The sequence below is a fragment of the Bos indicus genome, chromosome 14 (assembly GCF_029378745.1).
Source record: "Bos indicus isolate NIAB-ARS_2022 breed Sahiwal x Tharparkar chromosome 14, NIAB-ARS_B.indTharparkar_mat_pri_1.0, whole genome shotgun sequence".
Taxonomy (NCBI): domain Eukaryota; kingdom Metazoa; phylum Chordata; class Mammalia; order Artiodactyla; family Bovidae; genus Bos; species Bos indicus.
In genome coordinates this window covers 26,570,496-26,584,175 of record NC_091773.1, presented here as the reverse complement: position 1 = coordinate 26,584,175, position 13,680 = coordinate 26,570,496, and the positions used below count along the sequence as shown (strand labels likewise).

The 13,680-nt window shown below is 39.7% G+C and overlaps 1 protein-coding gene across 3 annotated transcripts in view; it reads right to left on the bottom strand.

Moving 5' to 3' along the window:
- Positions 1-5,186: 5,186 nt before the first annotated feature.
- RAB2A (RAB2A, member RAS oncogene family) overlaps positions 5,187-13,680 on the bottom strand; it is a 72,711-nt gene continuing 64,217 nt past the window's right edge. For all 3 annotated transcript variants that reach the window (XM_070802569.1, XM_070802568.1, XM_070802570.1), the window contains 2 exons: positions 8,511-8,579; positions 5,187-6,505 (listed from right to left, as the gene is read on the bottom strand). In XM_070802569.1, the coding sequence (XP_070658670.1) occupies positions 6,410-6,505; positions 8,511-8,579 (165 nt within the window). In that variant the 3' untranslated portion in view covers positions 5,187-6,409. The remainder of the gene's footprint in view (positions 6,506-8,510; positions 8,580-13,680) is intronic.

The following is a 13,680-nucleotide window of genomic DNA, read 5'->3' as shown; positions in this document are numbered from 1 at the left end:
CGTGGTCCCCTGAGACAGTAAGTTTCCAGTGGACAGGTCCCATGAACAGGTAGCTTTGTGGCTAAAGCCCCTGACAGAACCGTCTCTGACTGCAGTCCTTAGCAAAGGCTTTCATAATTCTGATTGCAAAGAGGATGCTGCATTTCAGTGCTTTAATATAAACCACCACCAGCTTGAAAGCCAGGTATGACACGAGGTATGTATATTTGTATTGGCCACTCCCAACACACACACAGGTGTATGAAAAGACACAGCCAAGGGCTCACTCTGCGGCCAGTTTCCACGTTCTTATGTGAATTCGGTATAGTAGCTCCTGGGGACTGGAACATGGCAATTTGAATGCAAAATCGATTGTCAAATACAAGACTGCAGCGGTCTTCTCCCTAGTGACCACCTCGCCCTCCAGCTAGCTGTCTTCACTCTTGTTCTGGATGCCCTGTACCTTGTTGGCAATATTCAAATGGTCAAAACTGATTCCAGAATCTCAAACAACCCCTCTTGATCGGCTTGCACCCCCCTTTTAATTTGTTCTCCCTTGCTTATTTTCACAACAGGAAGGATGTCATTGCTGAACTTGTTTTATCTCCACTTCCAGTGTCAGCATCACACTCGTAAGATCGCTCTTATACACATTTGACACCTACTTCAATTTTAAACTGAATTCTGGGCTTAAGTAACATTAAAAACTGTATCTTTAACACTGTATCAAGGAAGTCCTGCGTTGTATCTGATTTTTCATGCAATCTCTATGTACAAATGTTTCATATTTTGAATGAAGCTGGATGCGTAAATTATTCCAAAGCAGCAAAATGTAAAAATATTCCGGTTCTCTCAGGATGACTTCCACATGTGCCACACAGTGAAGCAGGTGGTACATTTCCATGAATCCAAAGCCTCAACATCAACTTTCACCGAAGGGACACAGACAACCCGTCAAAAAATGTCTTTATTCATCGGATATAAGGGATGTATTAATTTCCTAGGGCAGCCGTAACAGAGTGCCGCTGAGTGACTTGAAATAGCAGGAACTTATTCCTTCACAACTGTGGAGGCTCAACCCCTGAAGTCAGGAGTAGACAGGGCTGTAACCCCTCTGAAGCCACAGGGGACTCATCTGGGCTGCCAGTGGCTTGGTGGCCATCTCTCGGGCTCCTGGGTTTGAGGCTGTCTCATCACACAGCCTTCTCCCTGTGTCTTCACACGGCCACAGTTCTGCTTTAGTATGACTTCATGTTAACTCATCAGATCTGCAGCCATCCTATTTCCAGAAAAAGACAAATTCTGAGGGACTAGGGGCTAGAACTTCAGTATATTATGCGGGCAGGGATAGGGAGCATGATTCAACCCATTGAAAGGGGATAGAGTAAACTTCACATATGTAACTTTTGAGGGCAACTCATAAGGCAGCATTTTTGTTTGATGGATACAAATTCTTATCGACAAGAAAGGGCACCCTGCACACTGTTGTTTAGTCGCTAAGTCATGTCTGACTCCTTGCGACCCCATGGACTGCAGCCCACCAGGCTCCTCTGTCCATGGGATTCTCCAGGCAAGAATACTGGAGTGGGTTGCCATTTCCTTCTCCAGGGGGTCTTTCTGACCCAGGAATCGAACCTGTGTCTCCTGCATTGCAGGTGGATTCTTTACCACTGAGCAACCAGGTCAGCCCATACTGCACACAGGCACAAAGAATTATAAACCAAGTACCCCTGTAACTCCCTTTCAGGCCAAGAAACAGAACACTGCTACACCAGAGATGCCCCGCACACCCCTCCTTCATCAACATCCCGTCTAAGACTCATCCGGCACCCCACACTGCATCTAGTTGTCATGTTCGTCTCCTCCAATCTGTGACTGTTCCTTATCTTTCACAGCCCTGAATTTTTTCTTTGGTTATGCCACATGGCATGTGGGATCTTCCCAGACCAGGGATCAAACCTGCACCCCCTGAAGCACAAGTATGGAGTTTTATAAATCAGTGTACCACAAGGAAAGTCCACAGCCTTGATAGTTTTGAAGCGTATTGGCCACTTACTTTGTAAGGTTTTCCTCAATTTGGGTTTGTCTGAGGTTTCCCCATGGCTGAGGTTATACATTTTGGGAAAGGATTCCACAGCATTGCACCGGTGGTCATGTCACTTTTTCATACTATAGAGAGGTCCAATCATTACTTTTTATTTCGGGTTCCTGGTACATTATGCTTGATTTTGGTTATTTTCAGAGTATGCAAAATATTACTATAGTTTTGAGTCAAACAAAAATGTATATTGAAAGGTGCTACTTGTCCCAAATACCCCATTCCCATTCCTCCTTACTTTTTACTCTGAACTCAGCCATTCTCCAGTCTCTTTGAGTTTATCCTTGTATTTCTTCTGCACAGACGAGCAAGTACATACGTATTTTCTTCTACTGCCTTTCTTATTAAAGGACGGCAAACTGCAGACATGCACACATGTTGCTTTTCTCACTTAACAATATATCCTGGGAATGACGACGTGAGTGCATAGAGCTCTCCCACACACTTTATACAGCTGAGGACTGTATCGTGTGATGTTCCAGTTCACTGAATCACTGTGTGTAGATATTTAGGTCCTTTTCAATTATCTTGTCATTACCGCCAATGCTGCATTGAGCAACCTTGTGCACATGGGCTTTTGCACTGCTGGAAGGTATCATCCGGTATTTTCCTAGAAGTGCGAAGTCCAGGTCAACAGCTAAGTTTCTCCTGGTTCCATAGGGATTGCAAGTTCCTCTCCAGAAAGGGAACGTTAAGTCTGCACTTTAACCAGGAACACGACATTTCACTGACAGAATGTGTTGTCATACTTGTATATTAAACTTCTTCCAATCTCATAGGAGAGAAATGGTATGTTTTAATTTGCATTTCTCTAATTGTTTGAAGTTTATTTTTTGGCAGCACCATGCAGCATGTGGGACCTTAGTTCTCTGACCAGGGGTCAAGCCTGTGTCCCCTACAGTGGAAGCGTGGTCTTTTTTAAATTTGGCTACGATGCTTCAACACAATGGGTCTTCACTGAGGCACATGGGATGTAGTTCCCTGACCAGGGATCAAACCCGGGCCCCCTGTGTTGGGAGCAGAGAGTCTTAACCAATGACCACCAAGGAAGTTATAAGTTGTTTTAATTTTGAAATACATTTTAGGGGCACTTCTGTTTATCTTTTTTTAGTGCACTTTTCCTAGCAGGTTTTTGCCTCTTGTCTTTCAGTTTTTAAGAGCTGCCTGATGATTTTTCCAAAGCTAATGAATGAACACTAAGTATATACACTGGCACCTTGTTCCCTATCCTGACTCCAAGCCAGTGAGCCCTGTTGTCTAGTATATGCCAACACAACATGATAAACTCTGCTTCTGGGGTTAGGCTCTATTCTCTTTGAACACCAAAGCAAATGTGAACGCTTTCTAAGAAACACAGGGAGGTATAGTCAATTACATATCATGGAAGAGGGTCATCTTTTCCATTATTACGGTTTCCTTTTTGTATTATTTTTTAGTTCACAAACCTTGGGCTGCCAACCTTAGTACTGTGCTTAGATGAGGCTTCACTAGCTACGAGAAAATAAATGTTTAATGTTTTCCAAAGCCAAACAGAATTTTTGGAGTGATTAGATATTTTAGTATCATATACATTCCTACTCTATTAGAAGAAAATTATGGACTATTTTCCTGTGACTACTAAGCTACTTTAAAAAGTATATATACACACGTATATATAACCAAATCATTTTGCTGCACACCTGAAACTAAAACGATATTCTAAATCAACTATACATCAATAAATTAGTAAGGGAATGAAGATATACTTTTGCTTTCACGTATTGTTTGAATTGTGTATCTAATTATATGCTACTCTTTCAAAACTTTGGTCTTAATTCAGTTTTGTTAAATCCAGAAGGCAAATTATAATGCTGTCTTTATGAAGATTCCCACTTTGTGATGTTACATGTTGAGACATTAAAAGTTATATTTTTTAGTGATTTATTTTCTAGCACTTAAAACATGTCCATGGATGCTACAAAAATTGATCAAAGATCATTTGAAGACTCAAAGTTTTAAAAGGTTCGGTTCCAGGCATCACGATTACATTATTTGTGAAACAGGAGAGCAGAAGCCAGACAGGAATGCTGCTTTGTCGATTGAAGTAAAGGATTCACCACACGTTTCTTAATGGCAGGTGAGGTGTGCAGACAAAGTGGTGTTAACTACAGAGAAGCCCCTACATGCCCCTGCTGCCCAAGTCCCGAGGCAGGGAAGGCTGTGCATAGGGGTTGCATTTGAGGGCTCCAGCTCTTCTTAGGGCTTTCCTGGTGGCTCAGATGGTAAAGAACTCTCGTGTAATACAGCAGACTTGGGTTCAATCCCTGGGTCAGGAAGATCCCCTGGAGAAGGGAATGGCAATCCACTCCAGTATTCTTGCCTAGAAAATCAGAGGAGCCTGGTGGGCTAGTCCATAGGGTCGCAAAAGTCGGATGTGACTGAGCGCACATGCACGCTCTTCTTAGATTATTAAAATACATGTGCTTTGTTGTTGTTTTTTACCATTACTTTCTGTTTTTATACTTGATTTATAGAAGAATTAGAGGAGACAGTGTGGAAAAGGAATATGTTAAGCTTCTGGAAAAATTAATGGCAGCTGAAGAATCATCCTCTTCCTGGTTGAGGGGAACAAGTCCTCATTGTTTCAACTAGTCCTGCCCACCACCGATGAGTGAATGGGAAGACTGGGAATTTGGTAAGACCACTTTCAGGGAAAAACAAGCATAGTAAGAATACTCAGGAACCTCGATTTCCCCTCACCTTCCCCTCTGCCCTCGAGGAGCTCTTAAAACTAAGACAGCATTAGGTGACTTCTCTGAAGAGCAATGTCAAAGCTTTGACAGAGCATTGCTGAATCTTCCAGAAAGACGGGCAGAAAGCTGAACTCAGTGAGTAGACTGAAAGTAGCTGGTTTCATTCTTAAAAATACTTGCTTATATACGTCATCAATGACAATGAATTTCAATACTGTTGAAAAGATTTTTATCACATTCTAGCAAAATTTTTAAAAAGGGTAGTGTTAAAACATTCTGACCCTTTTAAAAAATATGCTTAAATACACATCAAAGCTGTGGATGGACTAAAAAATTAACTTCTAAAAAAGGATGTGGTCATAATAAAAAAAAGAACATTTTTATACATAGGATTTTATTTTGCACTGCTATAACAATTTCATTATAGACCAAGGGAGATAAAAGAAAAAGGGTAAAACCACCACACTGAGTAAATTACTAAAGCTTTTCTACATTTAACAGGATTTTCCATCTGGTAGATTTATTGTCATATCCCCTTCAAAACAGACAAGATGCTTACCATATTTTAAAGATTATAGGTTGCCACTGAAAGAAAAATTTTACACAGTTCACTGTACATCAAGGTTGAAAAACTGTCCTGCATGAAAAATAGAAATCATGTGAATAAAAGGAAAAGAAAACATTATTGTTGAAAGAAAGATTAAAGTCCTCGAAACGTGCCATCTACACGTGGACGCTCGATCCTCCTGGAGTCACTCGGGTGGAGGAGTCCTTGCTTCTGCCCAGCTCTCTCATCATACTGTGTTTCTACCCAATGGGATACATTAAGGCAAACAAATCCTTCTCTGAAGAGGTCTTACAGAAACTGTGGACAAATAGCAAACTTTTGGCATTAAACAGGTTAACACACACACAGCCTTTAGTAATAATGTACATTTAAGCATATTTCTCTTGGACTAGTGACAAGGAAAAATGAACATGCTTGTTAACAATGTCAAAAAGTTTTAAAATCAGTGTCCAAGCAATTCCTAATGATGCTTCTGTAGCTTTAAGCTCTAAACAGTATAGAATTTATGCAAATGCATTAAAGAATTCAAGCTTGGCAAATTACACCCAAGCAGGTTATTAAACTATATATACAGAAAGTAAATGATAAATACAGAATTAAAAGAGTCCTTCTGTTTTCCTTAGAGCCTTGAAAACTGACAAACTTTTGAGGACAGTTCTATAATATTAAACATTAGGTAACCACGCGTGTGGGGAAACCTAACTCCACAAACTGATTTAAAATACTCAGTATGACTCTGTAGTGTTTCATACAATTCAGTTCGTTGGTAGGGGCACGAGACAACATTTAACAAAAATAATCACATCAATTGACCTAGAAATCAAATGCAAATAGATATGAATACAATCTCCAAAATCTGTCTTTTTAAGTGAACATTAACCATTTATTCAAAGTTATACAAGAATTTGAAGGATTAAAGTCTTCTGTGACATAAAGCCATTTCAAACAGTTTCATGTCTCAGCGGAGCAGGAGGAGAGGGTGAAAGGATAGGTGAGCAGCCCCTTTCGGGCAGCAAGGCGAGACAAACAGACTCAACAGCAGCCGCCCCCGGCCTGCTGTCCTCCCTGGCTGCCTGCGTGTGTGGCATTGGTAGCAGCATGCTGAGGGCCAATTTTAATGCCGTTTGCCTGCAATAAAAGAGAAAATGATAATATAAAGGTCGAGTTTAAGAAATCCTCTGGTTTCTTAATGATACAATATTACCAAACAACTAAAATATATTTTTAAAACACATCTATTAAGCAAATTTTTGGCAACAATTAAGACAGTATCTCTCAGGGAATGTTTCTTTCTTTTAAAGTAATACTGTGGAAATATTCCTGAAGACAATTCCTTATCATGGTCAGGTACTAGGTTAACAAAAACCGGAGTGCTGCTTTTAAGGGAATTCTCACAATGGACAGACTGTTTAAAACAAAAGCATTAAAGGAGGAAAACGTGCAAATCTTATGCCGCTCTCACACAGCGGACAACCTTTCCTCTAGACAGCGTTTCTGCTCCATGTTGAATCAGCTGTACAGGCTAAGGGCACATGAGTGTTCTGTGTCATCAATAATTTCTATGATCCCCAAAGACATGGCAGCTTGCCAGGAACCCACACACAGAGTGGTTCTTTCATTCATCAAACTCACACTTATGTCTTAACCCTCACTCCCTCAAGTGGATTTTACCTAAAAATACAACGCACGGAGAAAAGTAATACAGTAGCTTCAGAAATTAAGCTCTTAAGGAAACTTGACGTCACAGTAAATCTCAGATTTATAGTGCTTGGCAGTTGTTCTGCAACAGTAGTAGCCTTGGGGTTTCTGGCACTGGCTCAGTATTGACAGCAGCTGATGTGGTTTCTTTTCGCTCTTTTGACTCCTCTTTAATAAAAAGCATGCCCTATGGCTCATTGGTTTTGCCCCCTCTGGGCTGGTAGCAACTTCTTGAGGAATCAAGGAGTCAGACTTGGCAGTAGGCCAAATAAATCGCACGGCCTGTTGGCTCCTGACAGCACGTTACAATCAAAGCTGCACCAGGCACAGTAAAGCAGTCAGCTACTATATGAAACCAGACAGACACGATGAACGTGCCCTTTTTCATAGAGGCCCAATTACTGTTCAATTTATACGGCATTAGTCTCCGAACGGTGTCGCCGCGAAATTAACTCAAGCTCTACTGCCATAGAAACTTTATCACTACAGATTAAACTTTATCACTACAGATTAAAAGAAATTGAAAAATCAAGTACTTTTTGGAAACCTTGGGTGAACTGTTGCTTGTTTTAGCAAAGAATATTGAGGCAAATAAAAAGAGCCTCTTGTGTCCTGGCCAGGAGAGACACACATATAATGTCCTTCCAACACAGGGCCTTCCTCACTGCACCTGGGGGAGGTAGAAGGGGTCTTCTCTCAGAAGCAAGAAATCCTAACATGGACTGGCAAAAACATTTATGTAAAAGTAATATACCCTGTTCACACAAAAATTCTAAAATAAATAAGGATAAATGCACAGTGGGGATTTAGGTCAAAATGATGGCTTCTGGTAAACACTCTGAATTATTTGCTTCAAATTTTTATATTTTATCCTAATCATGTTGATCAAATCTGGCTCAGAATATTTTACAAAAAGAGAGAAGAAAAGCTACCCACAAAAACCAAACAACCAGCGCCAACTGCCAATTACATGTATTAACTCAGTCTCCTGAAAACACGCTATGCTGAACTGGGAGTAATTTCCAAATTGGGCATCTCCCTCTTCCGCACCAGACACCAGAGAGCATCCTGCACTAGGAACACTGCACATGCACATTTACACACTAGGAAATTATTCCCCAAAGCAGGTGACACCACATGGATGTGTGGATCAAAGTGGATTTTCTTCTCTTTGGAGGATTTCTATTATTTTGCACTGCTTGCAAAAAATGGATAGGGTCACTTTAATCGGTTTTCATAGATAAACTGATGCTTTACAAAACATAAAGATTCAGCTATTAAACAACATACAACAAACTTTCAGTTACATGATGATAAACTAATGTTTAAATGACAGCATAGATCCATTTTAGGGATTTTTAAAAATATAAATTCTTGACTCCAAGTAATTAAAATTAAATTCTAGATTAATTATTAGCCAATTATATGTTTATACCTCATTATTAATGTCAAAGACTCCTTCTTGGATTTTTTCATAAATTTCTTTTGCTGTATTAATAAATGCCTGAAATATAAGATAGAGAAGTTAAATTATTTAAAACCACATAGTAAAAGAACATTATATAAAAAGGTCTATAAAATATCACAATGTTCAACATAAGAAAATCAACCAATGTAACACATCATATTAATAGAATAAAGAACAAAAATCATATGGTTGTTTTAATAGATGCAGAAAAAGCATTTGACAAAATCCAACACCTTTTCACAATAAAAGCATTCAACAAACTAGATATTGAAGGGGACTTCCTCAACCCGATAAGCCACATCTAAGAAAACCCAGAGCCAGTATCAGACCCAGTGGTGAAGTGTGAAAGCCTCGCCTAAGATTCAGAACAAGACGAGGATGTGTGGGAACCAACACAATCAGTCATAAAGTGGAAACAATACACCTGTTCACCAGCTGGTGAATGAAAACAAAATGTGGTGCAACTCATACAACGGAATAATATTCAGCCCTAAAAATATAAAGCGCTGATTCATGAGACAAGGTGGATGAACTCTGTGAAGTAAAGTAAGCCAGGTATGAAGGGTCACACAGTACGATTCCATTTACGTCAAACGTGCAGAAGAGGTCAACCCACAAAAGGAAAATAATTATTGGCTGCCAGGGATTACACGAAGGGAGGAATGGAGTGATGAAAATATTCTGGAAGACAGTGGAGATGGTCGCAGGACTCTGAACATACTAAAATCCACTGAATCATACCCTTTAAAAAAGGGTGAATTTTATGATATGTGAATTATATTTCAAAAGAAAAAAAATCATGGCTGGGGAAAGGGGAGACCAAAACATAAGAACAGCACACATGTGAAAAACACATCAACTAGGTAAGCTGCATAGACACCCATGATGTAACTAGCTTATTCCTGGAGGTCACTGTTCCACATAGTATGCTGTTTGCCAGACAACGTGTTACTTAACATACAGTTCAGGGGGGAAAGGATCAAAGGGTGCTTATTAGAAAGAGATAAAGGCAGTTCAACTTCTATGTCATGTTGAATCAAGTTTCATCCTTTTCCCATGTAGCATACTACCAAATTAATTCAGAAACAGTTTATATTTATGTTAAGATAATAAGATATTTTACACATTATTCCCAGTGCTACAGAAGATGTATATAAACTCAGCTTTTAAACCACCAGATTTGAGAGATAATAGTGTTAATATTATATTCAATTAGCAGTCTATGAAAACTCATAAAAGAAGGTTGTTCTCCACTACTACTGATACAGACAATTCAAAATTTAAAAAGTAAACAGGTCCACGGAGCAGAACACATCATACCTTCCATCTTTTCTACACTGGAAACAACTGACTGCTGAACTTGCCACCAGAGCTTTTGTTTCCTAATTAACAGGACTGATATGTTTTCACCTTTAAAGGCCTTACAGCTCCCCAGAGTAATCAATCTCCTGCAGCTCAATTACTGCACCAAGAACACACCAGTCGGTGCCGGGACGTGCGCGACAGTGGCGGGGGCACAGAGGTATGAATATGCATCAGCTCTAAGTGGCTGATCGAATCATCAGAGAGGGTCATGAGAACTTGCAGCAAAATAATGAGAAGAATTAATCACTGCAGATTCACAAGGCACTCAGGAAACCAATGTGCTTTTCATGTGTGCACACTGGAGTTAAAGTGAAGGAGAAATTGGCTTTCAGCCAACTATGAATTGATTCACATTCCTCAAAATGGAGGTTATCCTTATAAGTAAGGGAAAACCTAACTGTATTTCCAATAACATGTCAATTACAGTGATGGCGGGGCTAACCAAACATTGAAAGTCAACAGATTCATAAATTCACAGGGTTGGAATCCTTTTCAGGGGCATCCACACTGTGTACGTTTCATTAGAACATCAGACAGAATTACAAGGTCACATAAATGAGCTATAACTTCATATAAACAAGGATTTTTATTATGAAGATCATTACACATGCCGATGGATGTAAATACATTGACTTTTTTGCCAATCTATTGATCAATTACTTAAAAAACTGGCTATCTTAAGATAGCTACATTTTTATTTATGCTAAATTTTCTAAATCACTATTAATTTTATCACTTAAACAGTACGTTAAGCAAGCACCTTCAAGAACAGTTGTACCCAGTAGACGTAGGATGTATTTTATATCTGAAAGATATGCAGTTAACTCAATTATAATTAAATATAACAGTTATCTTTTATAATTCCCATCATCTCAATGAAATACTATTTGGACAATACAACATTTACTTGTCATCCAACTCTGATTACATATTAAAAACACTGAAATAATATTTTCCACTTCTTTCAGCACATTATAGAGAGCATACTATATAAATGGATTGGTTCATTTACATCATAGCAATGATTAATAGTTAATATATATTACTAAGTGATTAATGATTAATTTTAACGATACCTTAAGAGTTTAAAATCAATGTAACAGATGTAGGCAGTAGTATACTCTTTTATGCACTGAAATTGAGTTCCCAAATATGATGACACTTTAACCAAATACTGTTAAGGTTTAGTAGAGACAAAACAAAACTTCTAAGAGAAGAGCCTTGTCTGTCACAGACAGTAACTGTGCACTAAAGCTGCAAAGCATTTCAAAACTCAGGAAGACAAGAGATACATATCTGTTATAATAATTGACTAGAATTTTCTTTCATTGCTCATTTCACTCCAGTCACTAAAAATCAATCTCCACATATATTTTCCTTTTTTTACTGGAGGATAATTGCTTTACACTGCTTCTGCTGTAAAGCAGCGTGAATCAGCTGTATGTATACACATACCTTCTCCCTCATGAACCTCCCTCCATCCCTCATCCCACCCCTTCATATATATTTTTTAAGGAACAGATGTAATAGTCTGAAATACCTCTAGAACACAGAAAAAAAAAAATTGAAGTAATTAACATAAAATCATTACAAAGCCTTTACACCAGGCTCATGTTTTGCCTTTTATTTTTTTTTCAGTTGCACTGCATAGCATGCACAATCTTAAGTTTCCTGACCAGGGATTGAACCCGGGGCCCCGGCAGTGAGCGCGCCAAATCCTAACCATTGGTCCACCAGGGAACTCCCTAAAGCTTATGCTTTAATACGACAGTCTTAAATTGAAATTCCTTCCAATTTTAGACATCATTTTAACTAGTTTTACTTTTTCTATTCCCCAGGCTACTGAAGCAAATTATGAAAAGGAGGGGAAAGAAGACTGGCAAAGTGAGTGAGTGAGAAGGGTGTGTCTTGAGTGGCCGGTGGGGATGTGCATGCACAACATTGGGGACCAAGCTGCACTCTGGATTGGCTGCGGAGCCATGGGCCTGTGCAGACCAGGCTCACAGCTCCTGATGGAAGAGGATACCTGTTGACCAAGATGGCCCAAGTCATCAAGGAGAAAGAAGCTCAGGATTTAACATAAAACAAAACACATTTTTGAAATACCTTCATCATTCTTACAGATTTCAATGTTACCAGGAAAAGACTGTGTAACAATTAACTTATCTGGAATAGTTATTTCCTTATTCTCAGAAAAATGAAGCAAGATGATGGCAGAACTCCAGAAATTTTTCAGCACTGGTTAATTAACATAATACTTTGAAAACATGACATCCTAAAGATCATTGCAGCTTTCTGTGACACATTAAGTCAGAACCACAAATGTTACATTCATCTCTATTCCATGTTTCAAATAGTCGAATATGAATAAATAGGTTACAAGATAGGAAAAAAAAACCAGCTGAGAAACTGATGTGAAAGGATTTCATTAGGCCTGTGAGACAATCCAGGCACATCCATGGTTAAGAAGTATAAACAGATTTCCTTGCAGCCAACCTACCCTGGCGAGGCCTGGCCTCCCATGCAGCGCCCATGCCGGCACCTGAAGCCCAACTCTCTCCGTTTCCCATTAGCTCTCTGCTCTGCTCTCTGATTAATTGCCGTGTCCAGTTCCTTACCTTTATTAGCCATTAACTGCCTTCCACTTCAGACACTAATCTTTCAACCCCTGGCAGTAGTTACCTGAGTGATGCTTGATAATACCTTGCCTTACTGAGGTTAAGTTTTCAGGGACTTCTATAGCAAAAATTAAAATATACATAACCACAAGAAATAAAGTGTATATCCCACCGACCACCTGGCCTTTATCCAAGGGTGAAAGTGAAAGGGAAGTTGCTCAGTCGTGTCCGACTCTTTGCGACCCCATGGACTGTAGCCTACCAGGCTCCTCCGTCCATGGGATTTTCCAGGCAAGAATACTGGAGTGGGTTGCCATTTCCTTCTCCAAATTATCCAAGGGTACCTACTCCATTGTTGACTGAGCTGGTACTTCTCAGGGTATGGATGAAAAGGTTCGGGGATAAGGATGATGTAGATAGATACTACTGCTGCTGAACTGAACCAGGTTAGTCAAAAGGATCTCAGCACGAGTGCTGATATTTCAGCTGCAGATGCAGGAAACGTAAATGCTCTGCCCTGACTGACAGAGGGAGGGTGTGTGCAGGGCAGGACGGGGGCAGGGCCGGCTGTGGACAGTGCGCCCAGAGTGCCTTCTCAGCCAACAAGAGGGAGCACAGACAAAGGGGAACACGGAATCATGGTTTGTTTTCATTAGGGGTTTTACAGTTTTTAAGGCAAAATATTGAAAATAAATTGTCTATAACAGTAACATTTAAATTATTTCCTTGTGTAACATGCTGCCACCTGGTGGCTAGATAAAAGTTACAGCATCTGTTAGGTGAGAATTCAAAATAAATAGAAGTATCTCAGTGGAAACAGTGTCAGACTATTTTTTTGGGCTCCAAAATCACTGCAGATGGTGACTGCAGCCATGAAATTAAAAGACACTTACTCCTTGGAAGGAAAGTTATGACCAACCTAGATAGCACATTCAAAAGCAGAGACATTACTTTGCCAACAAAGGTTCGTCTAGTCAGGGCTATGGTTTTTCCAGTAGTCATGTATGGATGTGAGAGTTGGACTGTGAAGAAAGCTGAGCACCGAAGAATTGATGCTTTTGAACTGTGGTGTTGGAGAAGACTCTTGAGAGTCCCTTGGACTGCAAGGAGATCCAACCAGTCCATTCTAAAGAAGATCAGTCCTGGGTGTTCTT